Source organism: Pinus tabuliformis, chromosome X (genome assembly GCF_031772625.1).
Source record: "Pinus tabuliformis cultivar Carrire ecotype Pingquan chromosome X, CPIR1, whole genome shotgun sequence".
Taxonomy (NCBI): Eukaryota; Viridiplantae; Streptophyta; class Pinopsida; order Pinales; family Pinaceae; genus Pinus; species Pinus tabuliformis.
The window spans coordinates 1,502,099,359-1,502,124,417 of record NC_142308.1 but is presented as its reverse complement, the minus strand read 5'-3'; the positions used below and the strand labels follow the sequence as shown (position 1 = coordinate 1,502,124,417).

Here is a 25,059-nt window from a genome sequence, read left to right as displayed (position 1 = left end):
GTGCCCTATAGGTACCTTAACACATGTTTCGTAGCCACCCCCCTATAGGTACCTCAACACATGTTTCGTAGCGACCTAGTGCACTCCCCTAGACTCCATAAATTGACTCAATGTGTTGACTACGAAGCAAATATCTGTTCTAGTGTTGACCAGATACATCAAAGAACCAATCAACTGACGATACAAGGTGGGGTTCACCAACTCGGAATCTGAAGCATGCAACTCCTAGTTGGTGATCATAGGAGTAACCATTGGCCTGCAACCCTCCATACGAAATCTCCTTAGAATATCACCTGCATAGCTTCCCTGGCCCATGAAGATATGCCCAAGATCTTGCTAAACCTCCAACCCTAAAAATTAATGCAGCAATCCCAGATCAGTCATGTCACACTCTGAATCAAGGCCCCTCTTGCAGTGCTGGATGAGTTTGTCCGTTCTTGTAATAAACGAGTCATCCACATACAAAACTAGAATGAGTGGATTCTCAACAACTATAATGAAGTATAGGTTTGAATTTGCATCAATCTTCTCGAAATCCATTTGTGACAAGTAGGCATCTATCCTCTTGTACCATGCCCTCGGTGCCTGCTTCAGTCCATATAAGGCTTTTTTAAGCCTACACACACGAGACTCCTTCCCATGCTTGTCAAAGCCCTGTGGTTGCTTAATGTACACCTCCTGAATAACCCTATTGAAAAAGGCGGTCTTCACATCCGTCTAATGAATCATCCAACCCATCTCAGTTGCTATAGATATGACTGCTCTAATGGAAGTATAATGAGCAAATGGTGAAAGTGTCTCCTCATAGTCAACTCCCTCTACCTGTGAGAACCACTGTGCCACAAAACGAGCTTTGAACTTCTCTATGCTGCCATCCACAATGTGTTTAATCTTGTAGAGCCACTTGGAAGTCCCTATCGACTTCCTCTTAGGTGTGGGCACAACTTCCCGCACATCATTCTTCATGCTGGAGGCATACTCCTCCACCATGGCATCCATCTCGATATGTTGATTGGCAGCCTCCTCATAACTCGCTAGCTATGACTTCACAACATCCGCCACATAGCCACCCAACATCTCTGGTAGTATGCTCTCCCTCATGGACCACTTGGGTTTCCCCATTGCCTCCTGGGCTGCCTTCACGGTGTCACAAAGCGATGTTGGCTTCCTCTTCTTTGTAGTAGCCTTCTCAGTTGGTATGCGAAAATCCTCAACTGTAGCCTCTCCTCCTGACGAGGAAGGCCCTCCTATGGCCTATGGTGAACTTGGACTCTAAGATTCTGCACTCGATGATTCTGCACTCTATGAACTTGTCACCCCTGAAGTAGATGATCCTCTTGATCTTGGTGTACCATTTGAAAATCCTAATACCTGTGGTGTGGCCCTCTGCTGAGGAGCGTGCTGCTCTACCTCATCAACCTCCCAAGACCTACTCAACGCCCTCTCCTCAAATCTCACATCCCGCATTAGGACAACTTTCCTTTGTGCAAGAATGTATATATGGTAGGCTCTGTTGTTCTCATTGTAACCCACAATAATACCCTTCTCTGTATTGGGTTCTAGCTTTGTCCCCTTCTCCTCAGGGACGTGTGAATATGTAAGGCACTCAAAGATCTTGATGTGCCCAATCTTAGGCTTCTTCCCAGAAAAAGCCTCCTTGAGAGTCTTACTCCCCATGACTCTATGTGGGCTCCTATTCTACAGATACAGTGCAGTGTTACATGCCTTAACCCATAAAAAGAAAGGTAGTCTCTGATCATGCAACATAGCTCTAGTTGCATCCACTATGGCTCTAGTTGCTTCGTGCGAGTTAGAGGGCAACATTCGCCTCCTCATCATCCCCACCACGCTGACTACTCATCTTTGCACTCCTCCTGGTCTCTTCTGTTAAAATTTGGGTACTAGAGGACAAGTGGTTCCCTAAGGCTTTGATCTTTGGCCTAGGGAAAAGTGTCCAAATTAATTTGTACTTTTCTCCTAAAATAACTTTATAAGTGGTAAAGTCAATTTAATTTAAAAGTGACTTTTATAATTGGTAAAGTTACATTTTAATTTAAAGGTGACTTTATTAAAGTCATTGAAGAATTAGAAAGTGAAAATGTGACTATGGAAATAAAAGGCTAAGTTGGTCTTTATTTAAGTGGGTGAGTTAAAAAATAGAAAGTGAGAATTAAATGCACATTTATTCCCATCCCTAGATCTAAATGAATCTCAGCCATTAGATCTTAGGGTAACCCAAAAGGTCATTTAGAGAGTAAAAGGAGAAACGAGAAAAATATCAATTCATTCTTTCATGAGCATTTGAGAGAAAGAGAAGAGAGAGCAAGGAGAAATTTTTTGAGCAGTGAGGAAGTGAAGGAGAGCAGCAAGAAGACATTTCAGCAAATCTGGGCAGCAACACTTATTGGTACGCATCCCAAGGAAAAATCGTACAGCAGGAGAAAGGCACAGAAATCGAGGAAGAGGGACAGCAACAAAGGCACAAATTTCAAGGCAGGTTTTGAGAATGAATTTCGAGGCAACCGTATTGTTGAAATTTGTACAATGCATTTTGGGCACGATTTTCGAATGCAGCCGTACAACATTTAATGTTTTATTGCTGGAAAAATTTATGTTTTGGCAGTGTGCTGATTGGCACGATTTTTGAGGCGGAGTTCAAACACAAAAATCGAGATAAGTTGTAATTTGTGGTTGCTGGAATTTTTATTGTGTATTTCAGTTTCTCTGTAAAAGCATTTTCAAAAATAAAGAAAAGCTCACAAACTGAAATCATCCCACATCCTCCTCCAGTTTTGAAAATGCTCTCTAGCCACAATGCCATGTATGAGTCCATCCCACTTCTGGGTGAAAACAACGAGTGCAATTCTGCCCAGCTGGTCCTTAGGGATAACCTCTTCCACGACAACCAACTCATCTCTCACTTGTGTGATCTTGGTGAGGTATGAGGTCACATTGTCAGTCTTGGTCATCTTGGTGTTTCTTAGCTTCTGCCAAAACACCATCTTTCTGTTCTGACAAGGGAATCTCACATCTCGTAGACAAACTTCATTCCTATCACATGAGAGAATAGGTGGTCTTTGATGGCATCAAGGATGATTCTCCTTGCCTTCACATTCTTCTTGTTGAAGTCCACCAACTGAGCTGAATCCATAGGAGGTTGCACAAGATTCTCCACTATACCCCACACTTCAATCTCTTCAAGTAAAGGTATCATCCTCTCCTTTCAAGGGCCAAAATTATCAGCCCCATTCAATCTGTCCTCCACCCTCAAACCAGTCACCATGACTCTCACAGCCAACACAGAAAACAGATATGTGACTATGCAATCTTCCTCCCTCTCAACCAACAAGTCATCGGGTTTCTGATTGAGGTTTTATGACTGCTGTTCACTGATATAGCAGATGTTTGCTTGCTGGTCTCTTCTATCAGCGGATGAAAAACATTCAGATTTGAACCTCCTCAGGGTCTGATACCATGTAGAAAATTTTGCTAGCTTGTAGCCCTCCCAGTTTCAAAGTTTTTGCATGAATGTTTAATGTCCTATATAAAACTTTTAATTCAAATTTATTTGAAACACTTTAGAGCTACCACTACACTTCTTTTCTGCATCAAGGCATTCCATACATTGTATCTTTTATGTTCCTGCATTGTACCTTTTATATTCATGCATTGTACCTTTTATATTCATGCATTGTATTTTTTGTAGGAGACCGTTTGGTTCTCCCCTATGTTGCATGAAACTTCAAAGAACCCAGCGTTTCGGGCCATACCCATACCCGAAACTTGGCGGAAACTCGACCATCATGTAATCATCTATTAGAGTTAATATAGACTTGTTTTTCTTTTTAAATTGTTATCTATGGGTCTTATTCCCTTTTTTCTTACAAGATAATGTGTTATTTTTAAATATACATATATGACGTTTCGGTCAATGTTTCCATTTTTGGGAGGCGACGTTTCTAAAAGTCCCCGTTTCGGAAACTCCAAAACGTTTCGGTGTTTCTTGCAACTTAGGTTCTCCCTCATTGTATGGACATCATTGTACTCAACAGTCCCTTTGACCTACTTTGTGGTCATTAGTTGGACATAAATATAATTATCTAGTCTTAGCTAATATGTAAGAAAATACAAGCAAGCACACTCAGAAATTTTACACACAGCTTTTGTTCTAATGACCTTGGAAAAATCCACAAGGGGAAAACGAGTCTTAAGGAGGATTTATTTGCTTCAAGGAAAATATATACAAGGCAGAAATTTAACAGACTTATCTCTCCCTTTCGATGAAGAGATAATACAGTCCTTTAGCATGAAAAACACAGCCACAGAGTAGACAAGCTCAGCCTCTGATTTTGCCTTATTTATCAAGTTGAAGAAGCCTAGGAACTCGAGCCAAACCCAGCAAGTTTTCCTTTGCAAATTTGTGCCATAAAACTGAAGAAATCTGTTCCTAATCTCTGCCTTGGTCTGCGTGTAAGAGATCTCTGACAGACTGCTAGAAAAGTGACCCAGAAATATGTGACAGTGGCAGAAAATCAGTGGTCCAACAGATGTTCTCCGCACTAGTTTTGTGTTGAGAATCACTCAGCCTCCCTCCTAATCAGTGCGACTTTCCCTTGAAAACCAGCCTGCAAACCACTTGAAAACTGGCCTGCAAACCACTCCTGAAAATCTCGGATTGTGTGCTGCAAATCCTCCCAAAATTATCGGACTGTGTGCAAGACATCTCAGCTGGAAACTCGGGTTTTGAGCCTTCTTCCTGTGCGATTTCCTTTCTTCAAACCTGCAAACTATGCCTCCTGTCAAGGTTTCCTTCTCTTGGTCTCAAATCCTCATGAGAACAATAATGAGAGAGCTCTTCTTCCTTTTCCCTTTTTGTCTTCTCATTAGAAGAAAACCCTAACCGTTAGATCTAATAGCTGAGATTAAATCTCAGTTCATTAGATCAAGGGTGGAGATCATTTCCTCTCTTGAATCCCTCCCTCATGTGGTCCCCTTCAATTAGTGAGCCTCTTAGTTATCTTTTAATGTTTTTGTACCATGTGCACTTTTCTCTCATAAAGTCACTTTTAAAACATAAAAGTCACTTTAATATTATAAAATGTACTTTGTACTTTTCTCATAAAGTCACTTTATGACACAAGTGACATTAATAAATCAAAGTACATGGTACATCACCAATAAAAAGTTACTTTGCTCCATGACATTAGTAAAACTCATAATGTCCCAAGACAAAAAGTCATTAAGGTGTCCTACTAGGCCAAAAGGATAAATGCACTTGGAAACACTTCTTTGGTACCCTTATTTTCAACACAGCCCTTGCTTTGATAATGTATCTGTTTGGGTATTGTGTTTTCTGTAGACATGGGCATGTGTTAAGCAAGAAATTTCCCCATCATTTCATTCATTTGATTAAAAACATGTTTTAGTAGAAAGGCTTGATTTTTTTGTTTGTTAACCCAGTCAGTAACAAGGAGAAAGTCACTGAATATTTGCATTTGTTGTATATATGTATATTCTTTTTGGCCATAGATAGCCTGTGCAGAATCAGAAGGGCATTTAATTGTCTAGTTATTTGTTCCTGGCCCAAAGGCTGCATCAAACTCCAAGAAGTCTGTTTGAGGGTGAACCTTATTTGGCTCCATTTAAAAACCCCAGGGCTTTGAACTGTCTATTATTAGTTTAGGCATTGTTATTGGAGGTTTTTAATTTTGCAACATTCCTAATACCTTCATATGAGTATTGGTTCAACTGCAAAATTTGAATGTTGGGATGTCCTTATCCTGGATAATCCTGGAGTTCTTAGCCAAGTGAAGTGCCCATGAGACTATACATGGGAGTGCCTGTTGATCTTTTATAGATTTATCTTCACACCATCATTTAAAACTTTGTCGTAGAGATTTACCTTACCGATTGACTAAGCCTCCTATTTGGGAAATTTCCTTATTCCATACTTCTCTACTGAATGAACAGTGAATCAGAAGGTGATATGTAGATTCTTTAACAAAGTTACAGAAAGCACATCTACCCGGACTGTGCCGGGTATCCTAGTTTTATATCCTCAGTTAAATTTCAATATCTTTTTTCTAAACACAACTTAGTTTTGACTTAGTCTTTGATTTTCCATATGCTTCTCTACCAGCATACTGGCTCTTCTCTACCAGCATACTGGCTCCCCTTGTGTTTTCTCTGTGAGCACTGCTTTGTAACCAAGCTTTGCTGTGTAGCCGACTGAATCAAGGTTGTTAGACCAATTTAATTCATCCTCCTTATCTCTAATTTTGATTGTACTTAGTTGCAATATGTTAAGTTGTTAACATAGCCAACTCGATTGTCAAACGAATCTCCTTCCAAACTGTTGACCTTTGCTGATTTCTAGTGCTGTTTCTGCATGGTGGTCAAATTTGGATCCACAATATCAGCTTGAGTGTGTGCCATTGTTATGCAGGGTCTCAATAGTTTCTTCATTAATCTCCTGGAGCCTTTTAAACCTCACCTAGGGATCTTCACCTATTCTCACTTTCTCTCCATTTCCTATTCTCCACATTGTACTTAGTTGTAATATGTTAACATAGCCATCTCGATTGTCCTTTGAACCTCCTTCCAAGCCTGTTGACCTTGCAAATTTCCAGTGCTGTTTCTATATGGTGATCAATTTTGGACATAACATCAGCTTGAGTGAGTATGCCATTGCCAGGGTCTTGATAGTTTCTTCATTAATCTTGTGGAGCTAGGTGTCTTCACCTATTTTCACATTCAATCCATTTCCTATTCTCCACATTGCCAATTGCCCAGCAGAGGAAAAGATTGAACAAGAGCCTTTTAACCATTGAGACATTTGTAATAATTTTATTTGGAAGTCTAATCCATTCCTCCAAAGATCATAGGTCCACATATTTTTGCCCTATGACTTGATGCCACAAACTTGCCCCTGTATTACTTTCCATATGCTCTTGGAAACTACAGCCTTGCCATAATAGTGTGTATTTTTTTAAACTCTCAACCTTCTTTTGGTTTGGCTATTTCTTTCCATTTTATGAGGGAGCATCCTTGATTTTAATTATGTAACTTACACACACGTAAGTTATAAATGATAAACTTGAATTTTATTAGGACAATAAGTAATATAACTTTAGATCGTTGAAAGTTGCAGTTTGAGTAATGAAGGCATTTCATCCAATGTTACTTGGGAGCGGGAGCGACCATTTTCAGAAGCTCCCGGTTTGGGAGCGAATCGGGGAGCGATTTTTTAAAAATATATATATTTTTTATATTTTTTAATTTTTGATACATATATGTCAACAAAAACATGTAGAATGATGAAATAGACATAAAAAACATAAAAAAACATAAATTGATCATTGAACCATATATCACATCAATCATCTAGAAATTATAATCGTCATCAACCATGTCCACAAGTTAGTAAAATACATATTACAACTGCAACATAACATGAAGTTGATACATTGAAGTTGAAAGCTTTCAGAATTGAAAATTCAATAACATTTATCATCATTGATCACCAAAGTAACAAGTTGTACTTGTAAGCCAAGTTTAACCATTACAAGAAGTAATATCGAAGATATTTCTAAGTCCTAACTTCTAACTGTTAACATGATATGAAATGTTAAAAATTTATAAAATGAAACATGAATAATGAGATGAAATGAAACAACTTTAGTCTTTCACAAAGCATCATATTCATAATTCACAATCATTACCAATGAGTTATAATTGCCAAGGCCCAACTTCAAACTTCAAATTTTCATTGTCACAGTGATATAATGTTTACAAAAAATATCATAATGTCATAATGATATGAAAGAGTCAAGAGTCAAGAGTCAAGGACTCAAAACTCAACAGTTATGAAAACTAAAGTCTAATAGAAACTAAAAAAGACAAGTAAACTATAAATCTACAAGTGGCCCTTGCCACGAGAGTCCCTAGGAGTATAAGTAGGTCGTGGTGGTCTTCTAGGAGTCTCCCGCACAGACCGACGACCAGAACTAGAGCCTCCACGCGAGGGTGTCGATGGAGGTGGCGACAGCAATGGAACAAGACTCGGGCCCCGAGAACTGCTACTGGATGGTGGAGGTGGAGGTGGCATGGCTGCTGCAGCTGCTTCATGTTCATCCCGTACAAGCTCCTCTTCTAGTTCTTCCATATGTACAATGCCATCCTCCAAATTGTCGTCCTCAGGGTGATTGTCCCAAATTTTATATGTGGGATCTTCATTAGCCCGATCACAGTAATGGCTCAACAACCTCAAATTGTAGTGCACATAAACCAAGCTTTCTGCTCGGTTTTCGTTGAGCCTGTTTCTTTTCACATTATGTATATAACTGTAGGTGCTCCAACACCTCTCTGCAGAAGAAGAATTTACAACCTGTGAAAGAACTTTTTTTGCCAATTTTGGCAAAAGTCCGTGGCCGCCATATGTTTCCCACCATGTGAGAGAATCAAATTTATCTTTGTCGTCCATTGCATGGAAGTTACCATACAAACCACTGCCACTGAAGTATCTGCCTATTTCAAGGCGCACAGCTGCACATTCCTCCCTGTCAGGCACCAACTTTTCTAATGCTTCCAGATATCCTCTAGTTACCTCTTGATCTAAATGGGGTTTGGTCCTAACACCACCCCCTGCTGCAGGTTTGCCCAACCAAGATTCTGAGTAGTATTTTGGCGTAAGGATATACGCCAAGCAATGTAGTGGAAGGTTAAGCCTATTCCACCGTTCACACACACAATCATGAATCAGTTTGTACAAGTTGGGATCTTTATTATGAACAATGTCTTTTATTTCCCCCAACATGGTATCCATTTGCTCATACACCTCGCCAATCACTGGTTTGTCTGTATCTGCAAACCGAATCATGTTATAAATTGGCTTGGTGAAATCCAATACCTGTCTCACAGTTGTCCAAAACTGCCCATCAAGAGCGGCCTCCTCCACCGTTTCAAAACCTGCCATGTCGGCTACATTTGTAGCCCTTTCCTTTAACACCTGCCAATGTGGACTTGATACCATGCTAGCTAATTCCTCTCTTACCTTCAAAAGGCGCCTGAAGGTGAGGTAATAGCTACCAAATCTAGTCCTCGCAATCTTCAGCAACTCCAATCTCGAGTGACTGCGGAAAAGGCCATGGGTATTGCTATGATTTGTAATAAATTTTATCATTTTTTTTTCCTTTCTTGTACAAATCACCAATCCATTGGTATTGATCATTTTTGTTTTTGACAATATCATGCAACAGAAGGTTCAATGTGTGAACCAAACATCCAGACCAAAATATGTTCGGGTATTTATCCTCAATAATTGCTCTCGCTGCCTTACAATTAGGAGCATTATCAGTGATGACTTGGATGACATTGTATGGGCCAATACGCTCAATTGTTTCAAGCAATGCTTCTGCAATGTTGATAGCGGTCTTGAACTTGTCTGAGTAATCATGTGCAGCTAGAAAGATGGGACCACTTCGGGACACAGCAAGAACACTTATCAATGGCTTGCCTTTTACATTTGTCCATCCATCAGATACAATGGACACCCCATTGTCAGTCCAAGAACTTGTCATTTTATTCAAAGACTGTGATATTTTTGCTTTTTCATGATCAATGCCAACAGTTCTTGCCTTGTCATACCCAGGGCTCTTGTATCCTTTAGGGGCATCATTTATGGCAGAAACCATTTCGTGCCAATAAGGTGAGCGTAGAACATTGAATGGTATCCCACATGCATAGAGGAACCTGTAAACTTTTGAATCCACATCATTCCTACACCCCTCATCAAGGAAATCTGATATGGTTCTACACCTTAAAGATGATGACCCTGTGCCTCCATGTCCATATCCACTGCCTTGGGAGGATGCTGAAGGAGTTCTTTGTGATGGTGAGATTGGTTCAAAGAAACCCCTTGATCTTTTTGTTCTGTATTGGGCGTCCTCCTCTTCCTTTATGTATTTGGCGCTATCTGCTGTTGACACCTTGTCACAAGTTTTGATTCCTATTTGTTTCTCTCCATCCCATGGCCTTTTCCCGCAGAGGTGTCTTCTAGCACGGGTGTATGAGCCTGTGTAGTCAGTGTTGCAATGGGGGCAATGAAATTTAGTGGTTCCACCCCCTCTCCCTGTTTCAGCCCTGTGAACATATTTCCACAATGGAGTTTGGTCTTGTTTAGTTTTTTGACCCTCATGTTCACCCTCCTCAACCTCCTCCTCACTGGGGTTTTCACCCATTTGACTTCCTCCGGCTTCTTCATCCACCTCTTCAGTTTGAGGCCCCCTCCGTTTCCTACTCTCCACCACCATAATAACCATAAAAGGGACCAGGAAGAGGAAAATGCCAATAAATATCCCCAGGTCCATGGTGTTTGATGTTTGTAGGGTTTGAGTCTTGAATCTGCAAATTAATTTAGTTTATTGGGATTAATTCATTTAATTTATTAATTTAATTTAAATTAATGAGCTTTAAACTCAAACAAGTAAATTAAACTAACCAAATTAACTACCTAACCAGCTAAACTAACTAAATGATTAAGTTACTTACCTCTGCAGGCTTGCTCCTCGCTCCTTGGCACTTGCTCCTCGCTCCTCAGCTCTGGCTCCTTGCTCCTCAGCTCTTGCTCCTTGCTCCTTTGCTCTTGCTCAGCTCTCACTCTCAAGCTCAATGAAGTTGAAATGATTTTTTTTTGGCCCATTGGGCTTATAAACAAAAAAAAATTTTCTAAATTTTTTTTAATTTTCGGGTCCGGCGGATTTTTTTCCGCCGGACCGCTCCCGGTCCGTTAAAAATCGCTCCCGGAGCGTCTTTTAATGCCCGGGAGCGATCAGGGAGCGATCGCTCCCCGATCGCTCCCGGGCATTAAAAGACGCTCCGGGAGCGCGGGAGCGATCGCTCCCTGAAGCGCTCCCTCACAGCGATCGCTCCCCGATCGCTCCCGGGCATTAAAAGACGCTCCGGGAGCGCGGGAGCGATCGCTCCCTGAAGCGCTCCCTCACAGACTAGGGAGTGCGAATTTTTTTACGGGAGCGCGCTCCCGAAAATCGCTCCCGCCCAGAGCGCGCTTCGGGAGCGCGCTCCCGACCCGCTCCCGCCCGGAGCGCGCTTCGGGAGCGTGTTCGAGGGGGGGGGGGGGGGGGCGCTCCCCCGCAACACTGATTTCATCCATTGATGAATGAAGGCATTCCTCCATTGGTTGTTGGAGTATATGTGATTTGGTTCATAGTTCTTTTGATGTTTTAAGCCCACAAACTAAGGTTCATCATCAGGACTTTAGTGTCAAGATATTTCATCTTTCCTCGGTATATATATTTACATGCTTCGTTAATTTGTTAATGAACTAATTGTATAACCAGCTGAACATGAATTATAATAGACTTTTGTTATCATTATTAAGCCACAGTAAAAGGGGTAAGTTGATTATGCGTGTCATGATATAAGAGATTCTAAGATGCAAGTGTGAGAACCCAACCTACAACCTAGACTACTGAGCACAGGGAAAAACTTCAGTTGTTGCTTTGCACTTCATTATTCCTAAGAGATGAAAGCCAACTACAAGTCTACAACTAATCTTTAATCCATCATCTTGCTAAAGACAACTTGTATTATTTTCTATTTTGATGGCCTCTTTGATCCTTCTTTCATAGTAGTTGTTCCATCAACTAGTGAATGTGTGAACATCTTTGTACCAAAAATGCGTCAACAGAGGCTCTAGATGGCCTCTAGTGTAAAAAAATAATGCTACAACAAATACCTAGATATTATCAAAAACATTGCCTATATTGGGATCCTCATCATCAATATCACCCTCGGCATTAAAATAAGTTAGAAAAAGCTTAACATGTCAAATTGAGCTTTTGGAGTGACACGTACATTTTTACTAGGGTCATGATAGAGGAGTTCAACAATCAACTCCACTAACATCAATGTACATAGAGGGTTCGGTGCTCTTTTGATTAAACGCTAGTTCCATTATACATACCCTCGTACATGACAGAATCCAATGGAAATGTTGCAGTCCCCTCAATCTTGAAATTTTATAAACTGTCGAAGTCTAAAAAATGCCGGTTCGGTGCCATTGGCATGACTAGCTTAGGCATCAGCAAAATGGTGGCAAACTTACAGAGGTATGTGTAATGGCCAAGAATTCCAGAACAAGTTTCCAAATTTATATTCAGATGTGTTCTTTGTAGTACCAAGAAAACAAGCAATAGTAAATTTGGACTCTATATGCCCTTTTTCCTGGGGTCCAGTGCACAATGTTGAAGCTCTATAAGAGCCATCTGAAATCTGAATTCACTGAAATTTCATAAAGAGCCAAGCAACCTAATTATGTGTTGCAGTTTACCACATTGGGTTCTCCAGGATAAATCTGTGTATGCTTCGGTATTTGATTGCTATTGACTTGTGTTGAGTTCGTTGCAATTAAATTCACAGGGACATTATTTTGTAGTAGCTAAAGAAGCACAGAACTGAGAACAGTGATTAATTAGAACTTGAAGTTGAAAATTCCATGTTGGCTATGTGGTGAGAGCGTTTACAGATCAAGTTTAGACTCAATAATTCATTTTTATACAATGTATTGAGATTGCATTCTAAGCTGTGAACCCTATGTTTGGAACCTCTGTTATGGGTTGTTGAAATTTGCTTGCTTAGGAATCTAGGTTAGGGAGCCATCTTATGTCGTCATGCAATTATTCAGACTATCCAGAGTTTCAATTTGTCTTTTTTTGGTTCAATTAAGCCTGTCTATTCTTCTTGCTTTGAAGTTCTTAGCCCTGGTACATTAAAAAATTTCCCCTTTGTAATGGCTGCACTTCTCTCCAAGTTTGGAAGGGCTCTTTGGTGTGGTATTTTATTTCCTTCATGGAAACTACATTTCTTAAGTTATATTTAATTTATTTACCATCCAAACTATGCAATTTGTACTAAACGTGGTATTATTATATAACGTATAGTTTTAATGTTTAAATATGTTGAATATAAATCTAATGTTTACCTTTCTGGGCCTGTCATGTAATGCTGATAATCTCTTATTTGGAATTACAATATCTCTTGGTCAATTTGTCTCTATAGGCCTTTCTTTGGTCCTTGGTTTTTTCCAGAGTAGAACTTTTTGATTTCAATTTTCAAGTCATTACTGTTCATTTTCTATTCTGAATCTTATGCTAATGTATTATTTGGATGTACAGAACTGCAGAAATATGGGGGTGGAATGCTCCAGGCAGAGAGTGGAGCCAGTGTTCATGGGGTAATGAAGCCCATCAATAATTTCTCTGTATCGTATGTAGATCCAGTAAACAATGGCTTCATGCATGGTTCTGAAGGACATAATCCAGGGCCTGGTTTCACAGCTACTGAAGCTAGCCTGTCCACTGTGTCATACCTGAATGACAATACCTACAAAGGTACAAACACATTACCCTATCAGAACCCTCAAGAGGTGGCTTCAAACTATGGTTACAACTCAGATCCAAATGATTGGGAAAGATCAGGCCAAGCAGCTAGACCGGATTTTAATCAAAGTCAGATATACAGCCAAGCAACCCATCAAGAACCTTGGGCATCCCATTATTACACAACTGGTCAAAACTCTGAAAGGGAGGAGGAACCTGGTAGTTCAAGTTACATGCAGAATCTGCCATATCCATAAGGCACCGCCATTTTTAACTTTTTCCAGAAGGCATGATTACCACGCAGATGGAAGATAAGGGTTTAGACAGAATGGTGTTTCAATTTCAATAATCAAAGAATGGAGATGATGATTTAGATGGGATGGAGGGTAAGAATTATTATTATGCTCAGGGGTCTGGTTATGCTGGGTAATACAATAAGCCTGACAAATAAGGGAGGGAAATGTGAAGGCTATTATTGCGTTGCCTGCATGGTAGCATTCTTATCTTTTCACTCATTATACATTTTACCGGATTTTTTTTTCTTGGTTTGATCCGGTGTTTCTTCTTCTCATTGCCTTAGTGGAGTGTAAGATATCTGGTCAATATTAGAGTTGTTCCTGTCCTCTATTCAAGCAAAATCCTACATATTAAGTGGGTGTCTTTTTTCCCAAACTCAAAACATAGTTCTTCATAGTGTAGGCACTCCCATAGGTTACCAGGTTCTTAATTCTTTATTGGTGCAATCTTGCATCTTATGTAACTGGAAATAGCTACATGCAACTCTTATCTTTGGGTCCTAGTATTTTTGGTTAACCAAACCTGAAAGTGGACCATTTTAGAGTGCACTATACAAAATGCATGGGCAGGCATGCTTGGAGCTGAATACTTCTGGCTGAACATGATTCCGACAGATTCCACAGTTACTTGTCTTGCTTGGAGTGGTTATTTGAACTTGTGTTTCTGAGGAGAGTTTTTAATCTGCTAAGAAGGAACTATGTTTACCAATGTGATAACTTCTTTCCCGTCCATAGGAAATACTAGATCATGGAGAAAGCAGTGATATATTCCTATTTAGATTTGAAGTCTTCAGTATGTGGTTCACCTACTTGGATTTTTTTTTTTTTTTTTTACTATGAGTAGGCTCATGAAAAGTTCACAGACAACTTCTTATTGGTACTCTATCTCATAAGGTGGTTGTCACATTGGGCAGTTCAAAATGTTTCTCAAAACTATTTTGCAGTTAGTAGAAAATTAATTGTTTTATCATCAAGTGAGTGTAGCATATACTAAAAGCTGCAGCCAATACACAGACTTCGCTGTAGCAGCTTGATCAGAAAGACATTAAGGCAACAGGGGTTAGGTTATATCTTGTAGAAGGCATGAAATGTTTAATTCTGATTTACCATGGGAGAAGCAAATGCATCTTTGCTAACTCTTGCATTTTAAGGCATTGAAAGATTACTAGAGAAATAAAGTTTCCCTTGTTCGTTCCCCATCTGTAGCTGATTTTATTTTTTGCCATCTATTTTTAGCAATCTCTGACCATGACTTCCATTCCTGCCTATTTGCTACTTGTAATAATGTGAGTGTGCTTGCTTTATTGCTTTATTTAGTACCACTCGAGGAAAAAATTTCTCTTCATTTCAGGGTCTTCACATCTTCATGGACAAGAGGGATTCTCCTATTTGGCCCATTGCTCCATAGACGTCAATGGTGTTTTTTGGAGGCTTTCTTATTTCTTCACTCCAATATTTCTATCCAGTCTCCCCCTCCCTGCAAATACTCGTTGAAAGCTTCTGGTCATCTCATTGCCATGAAAGGGGAGATCGATAGTGCAAGAAGGCATAACATATATTGACAATTCATCCAACACACTTGGGTACCTGCCCCTCTTGCCCCCAAAACTCTTGGCCCTAAGATGGATTTCTATGATGAGAATTTTCTGTAGTAGCGTCATTGTAGTCGATCTCATTGTTTGTCCCTTTACATTTCACTCTATCTATCACACAATCTCAATATTTTGCATACCTGTTTGAGGGTTTATTCCCACTACTTATGGGCCAAGTTAGAGCACCACAGCCCATAGATGGAGAGGAAATGTCAGTTATGCCAGATAAAGTTGGTGGAACACTTTTGTCTTTAAATATCCCATATACTATGAGATCTGTTGAACATCGGACATTGTTGCTTGTTTTGAAGGGTATCCTGACACATTTTGTTGTCTCGTTCAAAGATGTCTAAATTTATGCATACTAAGTGATAACTTGTATACGGAGATCCTTTCAGGCCTTTTCTAGACCCTCCCCCACTAGGCTCACCACCTCCTTTTTCCAACCTATTTCAGTCATTGGAGGCACTAAGTGTTGTGTTCGCAATGGATGTAGATGATGTTTAATTTGTGAGACAATGCACATCATCTTGTTTGATTCATAGGCCTCTCACTTGACAAGGCCACAATGACATATCTGGATGTTGTGTGGTGTTTCCGCCAACGTAGATTGAGTGGCCATACATCTATGACTATCACTATATTTTCCTCTTTTACGTTGGATATTAAGAGAGTTTCAACAAATTGATCTTGGACTCCTAGGTTGACCCAGCCAGTTCTTGGCAATGAGCACTCCATAGAGGACACCATCAAAGTTTGCATCATCTCCACGATAGTCATAAATGATGATAGGGATGTGTGTACTTCCTCTCCTTGCACCACTATCTTTCTGACGTTGACTAGTGCTTCCTTTCTGTCTAGGCTTTACCTTTTTGTTTCACACATCTTTATGTGCCTATATTTCTTTTCTTTTGCTTTCATTTATATGTTTTCATCTCCTAAAATTTAGAAGTGGACTTGACACTCATAGTTTGATGTTGATTGGATGTTAGCCCCACTTTTGTTTTGCTTTGGTCATTTGTAGATACTAATACATCAGGAAACTTATCTTAGCTATCATAGCTGTCTCTCTTTGTTGCATGATTTTATAGTTACTTTTGCTTATTATTCAATAAATGAAATTTATTGTCAAGCCAATAGATATGTACAGGTGCCATTTAGAGGTGGGCATAGACACATAGGGTTTAGATTCCCACTAATTTAACATTTTTTTTTGAATCAGGAATTCCCATTTTGTTGTTAGATTTCCAATGTGTTCTAGTCCAGGATTTACAATTTAAATTTGGGTTGATGCATTAAACGCTCTGGGGATTGATTTCTGTCGGACCTAATCAGATTTGTGAGCATTTGGATATGAGAAAGACATTGTCCCCGACTTCAAGATCCAGTGAAGTGATCAAGTGAATTTTCTCTCCTGTTTGCACAAACCATTATTCATGTATGAGCAGTTGATGTATTATCAACATTAGATTAGATCTGAGCTGTTGATTTATTCTCAACATTAGATTAGATATGGGCCGTTGAGCTAGCCTGGATACGTAACTTAGATTTGATAATCATTTAGGTATTTTAGGCCTAAATTCAACATATTCTGGTCTATACTTGTCTTTTTAATGCAGGGAGATGGTGTCTCAGTACAAGTACAATCTTATTCCTATTAAATTTAACATTTCTTTCAGTGAACACTTTTCTGGGATTGGGGTTAGACAACTTGTATGCCCTAATTTCCTCAGTATAATGAACAATTGTGCGCTGAATGCTTTTACTCTCTAGATTTCTCCTTTTCATATTTGTGACATGACAAATGCCTCACAACCAAGATTTTGAAGTACTTCACAGATGGATTGACACCACTCCAAGCTTCTTTATGTGTGTGATATTCATAAGCTTTGGTCGGAGGTCTATTTAGAATATATATGGCAGTGTTTCCTTCTTCAGTGCAAAGAAAAAAAAATGAAGGTTTCTACTGTGCAACATGCATCTAGCCACTTCTATAAGTCATAACTTCTTCGTTTCTGCTCGACTGATTTGCTGTGGAGTACAAGGGACAGTGTGATCTCTCATACCGTTTACCAATATAATGCATTAAATGCATGCCATTGAATTGAATTCCTCGTTATCATTTCCAAGTATTGATCTTTTAATTGCATTGATTTTCTACCATAGCTATAAAGCATTAAATGCGTTAAATTACTCCCTTTTTTGCTCAAGGAAATGTACTGGAATATTTCCTTGTAACATCATTGAATGTCAGAATATGGCTAGCTCTTAATAATGAGGGTTTTGCTATTAGAACTATTAAAGCAACATGGATAAGTTTTAGTGGGGTTTTAGCTCTCAATGTATTATCTTTCTTTGATTTGTCACAATGCTGTTTTCCAAACATACAACATACACACCTTTGATTAAGGAGATAGGAGGGAGGTCATACACCATATTAAATCCGTTCATGAGATTGATGCCTGCATGGTTTAAGTCTCCAAATCTTTCATGCCAAAGTTTACTCTTTTCATTAATGTGGGATGGCAAACATATATATATGTTTTATTGTAGTAACAAGGTATCCAAGTATAAAAATATTCTTTGACCTTGGTGGAACTTCTTTGATGTTATCCTTTACATCCTTGATTACCAACTTATTATTCCAGAATCCTACCAGATACCCTTGCCTAGCAATCTAAATGAAGGATAGACCATTGTTTACATTGTTCATTCTCAATCTTTCTTTGAGTAGAACCTTGCACTTCTAGAAGACCATCATTAGTTGTGTAAATACTTTTATGTGGGCTATAATGTGTCGAAGTGATCCTTGCCACACGACATGTGCTTAGTTGCATTAGAGTTTAAAATCCTCTCATCTTAAGAGTTTTATTTGTAGCAACTAGTATGGTGAAAAATGTTTTATCCTATTGGGTCACCATGCTCTTTTAATCTTTTGACAATTTATTTTCTTTATGCCCAAAGATATCAAAAAGTTGGAGTTTCCATATTTTTGTTGTTGTGAGATTACATATTTTTTTGTCTAGTCCATCAGCTAAATTTTGGCATGGAGCCATTTTGATTGTTTCTTTATCTTGGATGAAATTCCTTATTCTGTTTGGGATGTTGGTCTCTATGAGAGTTTTTACTTTTACCTTTTTTAGATAAGGTTTGCCAGAAAGAGGATCATCCAATTTCATCATAGCTTTTGAGCTTTTGCTCTTCTTGAAGCAACACAACAATTAGCTTGTCAAAGAGATGTGGCTTCATCTCCAATTTGTAGAATGGATTATAGATTTGTATACGGTCTTTGGGGAAGTTGGCTTACAATCCAATACATAATGCTATCATTGATTCAATGTTTGTCTAAATTAATAAATTGATTGTTGAGATCTTTTAGAGCTGTAAACAAGCTAGAACATTATCCATTTCATCCATTGTAGTCGTGTAAAGTTGAAACCAAAAGGCACTCTTCATGGCATTGTTACTCTTCACATTTAGAAGTACCTAATTTTGCGTCACACTTAACACTTTACAAAGCACTCTTGTGGCCTCATCACTAATTGATTTGGATAAATATTGTAAGGCATTTTGATATTTATATGAGTGTACACTTTTAGCTCTTTTAGTTTGAGGTTTAGTTTCGTGGCCATTAAGAGGCTTTTGAGTACTCATAGAAGCTTGGTAAGCCCTAAACAAAAATTCCTTGTTGAGCCCTATATATTGAGTTATTACATTTCTATTGTTATATTATTATGTAGGCCAAAACCTTGCTTTGTACCACTTCGTTATGTATCCTTTGTCAACTAGATATATACCAATGAGACTTAGTCTTAAGATCATCCTATCTTGCCTTATATTGTATTTGAAATGAATTGTATTCATTGACTTCTTATCATTTTTAAGGAACAAGGTTCATAATGTTTGGTTTTAGAGCATACAAATGTAGAGTTTTTTTTTGCTTCAAACAAGTCATTGTGGTATTTTTATTATTACTTATTTTATTTTATTTTTTCTTGAGAAGTTTTAGATTATAAATTTTTGAGACGATTAAGGATAGATCTCGAAGTACATTGGGTCAAAATTTTAGATTCTAGTTCACCATAATTTTAGAGATGTACCTAGTGGAAGTTATGATTTTTGACCGATGTTGAAATATGTTTGTATTTTCACTATATTTTTCGGGTTTAAGTTTTGGTTTGTTTTGGAAATCTTCAAACAATGAAATTTTGAGAAGCTTAAAGAAACTCATTAAGTACAAGTTAAAATTTTAGATTATGTTACATTACTTTGGAGATATACCTTGTGGAAGCTAGGGTTTGTGATTGATCTTGAAATCAGTTTCAAACGAGTCATTTTGAAAGTTTCACTATAATTTTTGTTTCTATGAAGATTCAAATTGTGAAATTTTGAGGAGATCTTGTAGAGTTAAAGTTATAGGTGGTAAAAATTTTAGATTTTGGCTCGCTACAATTTTCGATATATAACCCAGGGAAGTTAGGTTTATTACTAGTTTTAAAATCATCTTATAAACAAGTCATCTTGGTAAGTTTGTTGTAACTTTTTCGTAGAGTAGTTTCAAACTATAATTTTTTTAGGGATTTGAGGAGATAATGAAGTACCTCAAGTAGAAAATTTAGAATCATATTTGAAAAATTGGGTATGTGACATGTTATACAAGTTTGCTCTTGGGACGAAATCAAGAATCAATAGGTTTTGGGAAAGTTACCATAACTTTCACTTGACACATCAACTTTTGGTTAGACTTGTTGATAGTAATTCAGTGGTCTTGCCCGAAGGGCAAGTGATTGAGCCTTCGGCTCAGTGAGTGAGCCTTCGGCCAGCCTTGAGCCTTGAGCCTTCGGCCAACCTTGATGGGGCCCCATCCTTGACCCTTGAGCCTTTGGCTCTCCTTGAACCTTGAGCCTTTGGCTCTCCTTGAACCTTTGCATCCTAAAGATGGGTAAAACAACCTTCGGCCTGCCCACCTTCCAACCTTTATCTTTTCTAAGATGAAGAATTCAGCACCTCTTGTAGAGAAGACTCAAAGTATTTAAGGATGACAATTTATATTTAGAAGGGCTCAAATTTTGTAGCAACATGAGTGATGCGTTTTCAATAGTTGTTGGTGGGTAGCCACTAGAGTTGATTGGGACAATTGTATTTCCATTATCTAATGATATTGCTATGCCTAATTATGTTTCCAACTATGCCTTCAGTATTAGAAATATATAAACCCCATTAAGACTTGGATAGAATTTATTTGTGAAGTGTAGATCTATGGGAGCATTAAGTGGTAACTTTATTTTCCAGAGGGGTAAAATTAAAAATTGTACATAATTTTTGCAACAACTAGAGATTTGTAGAACGAACAAACTTATGGAAGCAGCAAACAATCTCGCTTTGGTTTTTAATCCAACATGAGGAAATACTTCTTGTTTTGGATGTGATTATTTAATAGTTGCATTGGGAATATGATTTAACTGAAGGATGTTTATCTTATTTACGTCATGGTAGGTTAGGTACATTTTTAAAGTTCACTATCTGAACATTGGTTGGTTATTTCAGGATTTTTACTTGTGTCTATTTGGCATTTTGACTCATGCTTGAATTTTCGAGTCTGTCTTTAGGAAGTGCTTGTCACAACATAATTTCACTTGTTATGTGATTGTAGAAGTGAATTGCAAATTTCTCAGTTCTAAGTGGTTAGAGTTTGTCATTCTAAAATTATAGAGTCAAGTCATGGTCTTATCTCAATCATTCTTTGAGTTGAGGTCTAGCTATGTAATTAATATTAATGAAATTTAGAGCTTGAGTTCATCTTGCATGTGTCCTTTGTCCAAATTGTATATAGGTGCGGAGGCTTGAAGATTGAACATACACTTGTGCTTGCTTGATCAGCCATGCCCATAGAAGTGCAACATTCATCATGAAGTTCTTGATGCAAATGTAAATGTTGGGGCATATGTTGAATTAGAGATATAAAGGTTCCCATGTTTTGTAAGTGGGATTGTTGTCTCCATATGGAGTCATTTTTACCCCTTGAAATTGTAGAATAATGAATTTAAGAGCTATATGTATGTAGATATTGGAAAAAATCATTTAAACAAAGGGAAGTATGAAGGGGTTGGTATATTTATCTTTGAGCTCATGGAAAGCCCCTTTGCATAGAAATCTTATACTATTGAAAATATTTGGAAATGCTTTTGTGACAGTGCCTTTAAAGTTGTTATGTCTATCCTTCAAAGTCTTGTTATTGACTAAATTCTTGAATATATCAAAGTCTTTTAAGGCTTTCCTAAAGTCTTTTGAGGTGGAGCAAATGGCCAAAGCGTTTCTTGACTTTCTCTTCTACCCTAGCACTTCACATTCTCGTAGGGCAATGTGTGGAGGCATTTTTCACTTCCTAATTCGTGAGAACGTCCATCCGTCATGCATCTACCCATGTGGCTTTGCCTTCATTTGATGGGTTTGAGAGGAAAGTGAGGCTCCTTTCCATCCATCATCTACTTTTGCCAAATTTTGTCATTGCCCCACTTTTCTCTTTCACTTATCAACATGTCACTACCTTAAGTTTGCTGCATCTTCCACATTCAATCTACATTGTTTCCCATGCCTAGCTCTACACTTTCTTTATCATTCTCTCCTCTTCTTCTTTTGCCTTTACTCTTTCCTATGCCTCATATTGCACACTTCACCTTCTCATGGGGTAGATGGCCGAGGCATGTCTCTTCTCCCAACCATGTTATTTGACTCTACCCCATATCGTTTACTTCACATTCCCAAAGGCATAATTAGAGATAGACTTGTTACCCACCACCAGTGGGGACCCATAGGAGAAATTTTCTCCTAGTTTGTCTTTAGATGACAACCAACAACCCCTTGGAGCCACCATATAGCTTGATGTGCCACCATCTCTACCACATGAGTTAACCATTGTGTGCCCTAAACCATTTATTATGACCGTATGTTTGAAGGTGGGCCTTTCAACTCCGAAGGTATGGCTTTCATTATGTAATTGGGTGTCTTTGCATGCTCACCATAAAAACATTTGGACATGGATTAGTGGGGGGTTTCAGTGGAAAGAATGGGCTTGGTCTGTACTCGTCTCCCTGTCCAACTTGGTGGTTAGTCTTGTATCCTAGTCTCGTGGGATATCCTTTATTGACTATTAGCTTTAGGGGCGACACTACATGGAAAACCTCGATTTTGGTTGCGTGGTCCTGCTTCTCGACACAACATACATCACTCCACTTCGCTCATTATAACCTTTTTTCACATATTTTCCATTCGGATCCGCATTTGTCCATTAGGTCCATAAGGAGTTAGCCTCCCCCTCCTCTTGTCCACACTTTGGGTTGGGCTTGGGATGATGCCCTAAAGATTGATGCAGCTAAAACGAAAGTTAAAAGCATAATTTGGCCACTTACAATAGGAATGTACCATAAAATGCAAAAGATGGTCAGGTCATAAAAATTTAGCATGTGGGTAAAAGCCAAACATGAGCTCTACCTTTATCATTATGGCCATTACCCTGGTTCCTAGGGCCCCTTATGTGAGCCCCCCAACATCCTTAAGGAACCCATGATTGTTCCAACTCTTGGTGAGCGATGAACTTTTCAACCTTAAGTGGTTATCCACTGTTATATCATTCACATCACACTCTCATTCCTTGGAGGCCTGAGCAATTACATGAAAGAAAAATCAATAAACGACAAAAGACATATGAAGAAGGGTGGAAAAACAAAGGTCGCGGTAACTCATGTACCACGATTGCTCCCTCTTACATCTATACATTCAAGTGTGGGCTTCCCTTGTTATAGCTACCCTTCTACCATGGCATGTGGCTTGGATCCTTCCCTATTGCCCCACTTCGTTCCATCATTATTTCATATGACACCTTCCATCTAACGGATGTACCATGGACCTGTCACTCTCTTAGAGGTTGAAACCACATAATAGGGTCTTTTATTAACCTCTTTCTTGAGCCTGGGTACACTTGTACATTCCAAAGCCCATTATGGAAGGGCATGCCACTATGAAGTGCCCACTTGATTCCATGATTTGTAAGCTTATTTGCTCGATTGCACTAATGAAATTGTTGTACTGGAAGGTGAGGGGACGCATTGGATCTTATATATGATCGCAGGTGGGTATTCGCCTTGGGTTTGATCTCCCTATACATGATCTAGGCCCTCTAGAGGGTCATGATGGAAATTGTAGGGTCAAGCGTTAAGAGCCATGGGCCTCCTTCGCAATAGAACATTGATTTCCATGCCATGTGATTCTTTAGCACCACATTTGGCTTGCTCGTGTACCACTCATATAAAGATGATGGTGCACTTGGACCATATTGCCTAGCTGGTTACACACTTGCACCAGAGACTTGCCATTTGATATAGGGCCCAAATGGGGTTTTGTCTCACTTAGGGAGACATGGGAGGGCTTGTATCATCATTCCTACCCTCATGGATGGAGTATCAACACCTTTGATCCAACTGGAGACCCATGAGACCATTCACTGTGCCCCACATCCACTTGGAGCACAACATATGTTTTGTTTGGAAACCAAGGGGCCAACTCCTTGGTCATCATTATGAGCCCTCCTATTCGATTTGACACATGGAGGACATATATTGGCCTTCCACCAACCCCTTTGCACCATGATTCTATCATTTCAGCCTCATTAGTAAGGCTTATTATTGTATTTTTGAGCTATTTGGTGGGCTTGTCACCAGTTAGGGTGTTATTTTTCACATTAGAGTCATTTTTAGGGGTTTGTTAGGAAAATTAGACCAATTAGAATTGTTAGATGCTCATATAAATACAAGTGAGGCCTCATTTGTAATTCATCATCACTTGGGATTTTCACTTGCTCTTTTTTAGAATTTCGACCTGCAATTTGTGGAGTGATTTGGATGGAATAAATGCATTTTGATATTTGGAAAATTTCACTATCTTTTCTTGGAGCTTCTTGTTGCGATGTTGTGGATGGACATATTCTTCATTGCCTTGTAAGTGCCCTTTAATGCAATATTCTTCATTGTCTTGTAAGTGCCCTTGAATGTTCCTAGCGGATCATTTGCATATGCATCCCTGAAAATCCATGATATTTTCCATTTAAGTATAAATGTCTAAAGTTGTGTAACTACATCCATAAACAATGAAGTTGCTGCTTTAGGCCTCCTTGAAGAGTGAAGGTGACAAAGTCAGGATCATTTTGACTCCAATCCTCCCAATAGCAAGGCACTGGTCTTCAATCCTAGTTTGATCACCTCAAATTTCTTATTTTCTCTCCCTCTCCCATTTTTTGCCCTAACCCTAGAGGGTCTCTTAGGGCATAGTGCGAATTGCATTAGGGTGGTCATCTTGAAGTGCTAATTGGCGAGCTACTACGTTGGGGTTTTTTCTAGGTGTCTTCCAATTTTGAAGCAAATTCCGTGGCTAGATTTGGAGAAAATTCAAGCCCTAGCTCCAAACATCGGTTCCTTTCCCTAGGCTTCTTTGGTTAGCAACTTTTCTTGGGTCATTTGTTCCTAAAACTCACTAGAAGTTAATCATTCGTTGACACTTGTCATCCTTGCTTGACCTAGGTATCTTATTGTCATTGAAATTTGCAAACCCTAGGCCTTGCTTAGATCCTCTTAGGTCTCCCTTATGGTCCCAAACTTCCATATGCTTGTTATCTCACAAGACCATAAGAGAAGTCTCTCTCTCTTTAGGAAGTCTTGATCTAGGTGTATCATTCATATTCACTGTTCTTCTTTCCTAGGTTTTAGGCCTGTTATAAGCCTT

The 25,059-nt window shown here is 38.9% G+C and overlaps 1 protein-coding gene across 1 annotated transcript in view; it reads left to right on the top strand.

Annotated features, from left to right (window-relative positions):
• The window catches only part of LOC149145733 (uncharacterized), a 64,107-nt gene extending 49,634 nt beyond the window's left edge, over positions 1-14,473 (top strand). The window contains exon 2 of the mRNA XM_089446787.1: positions 13,194-14,473. Within this exon, the coding sequence (XP_089302913.1) occupies positions 13,194-13,654 (461 nt within the window). The 3' untranslated portion in view covers positions 13,655-14,473. The remainder of the gene's footprint in view (positions 1-13,193) is intronic.
• Positions 14,474-25,059: the final 10,586 nt, after the last annotated feature.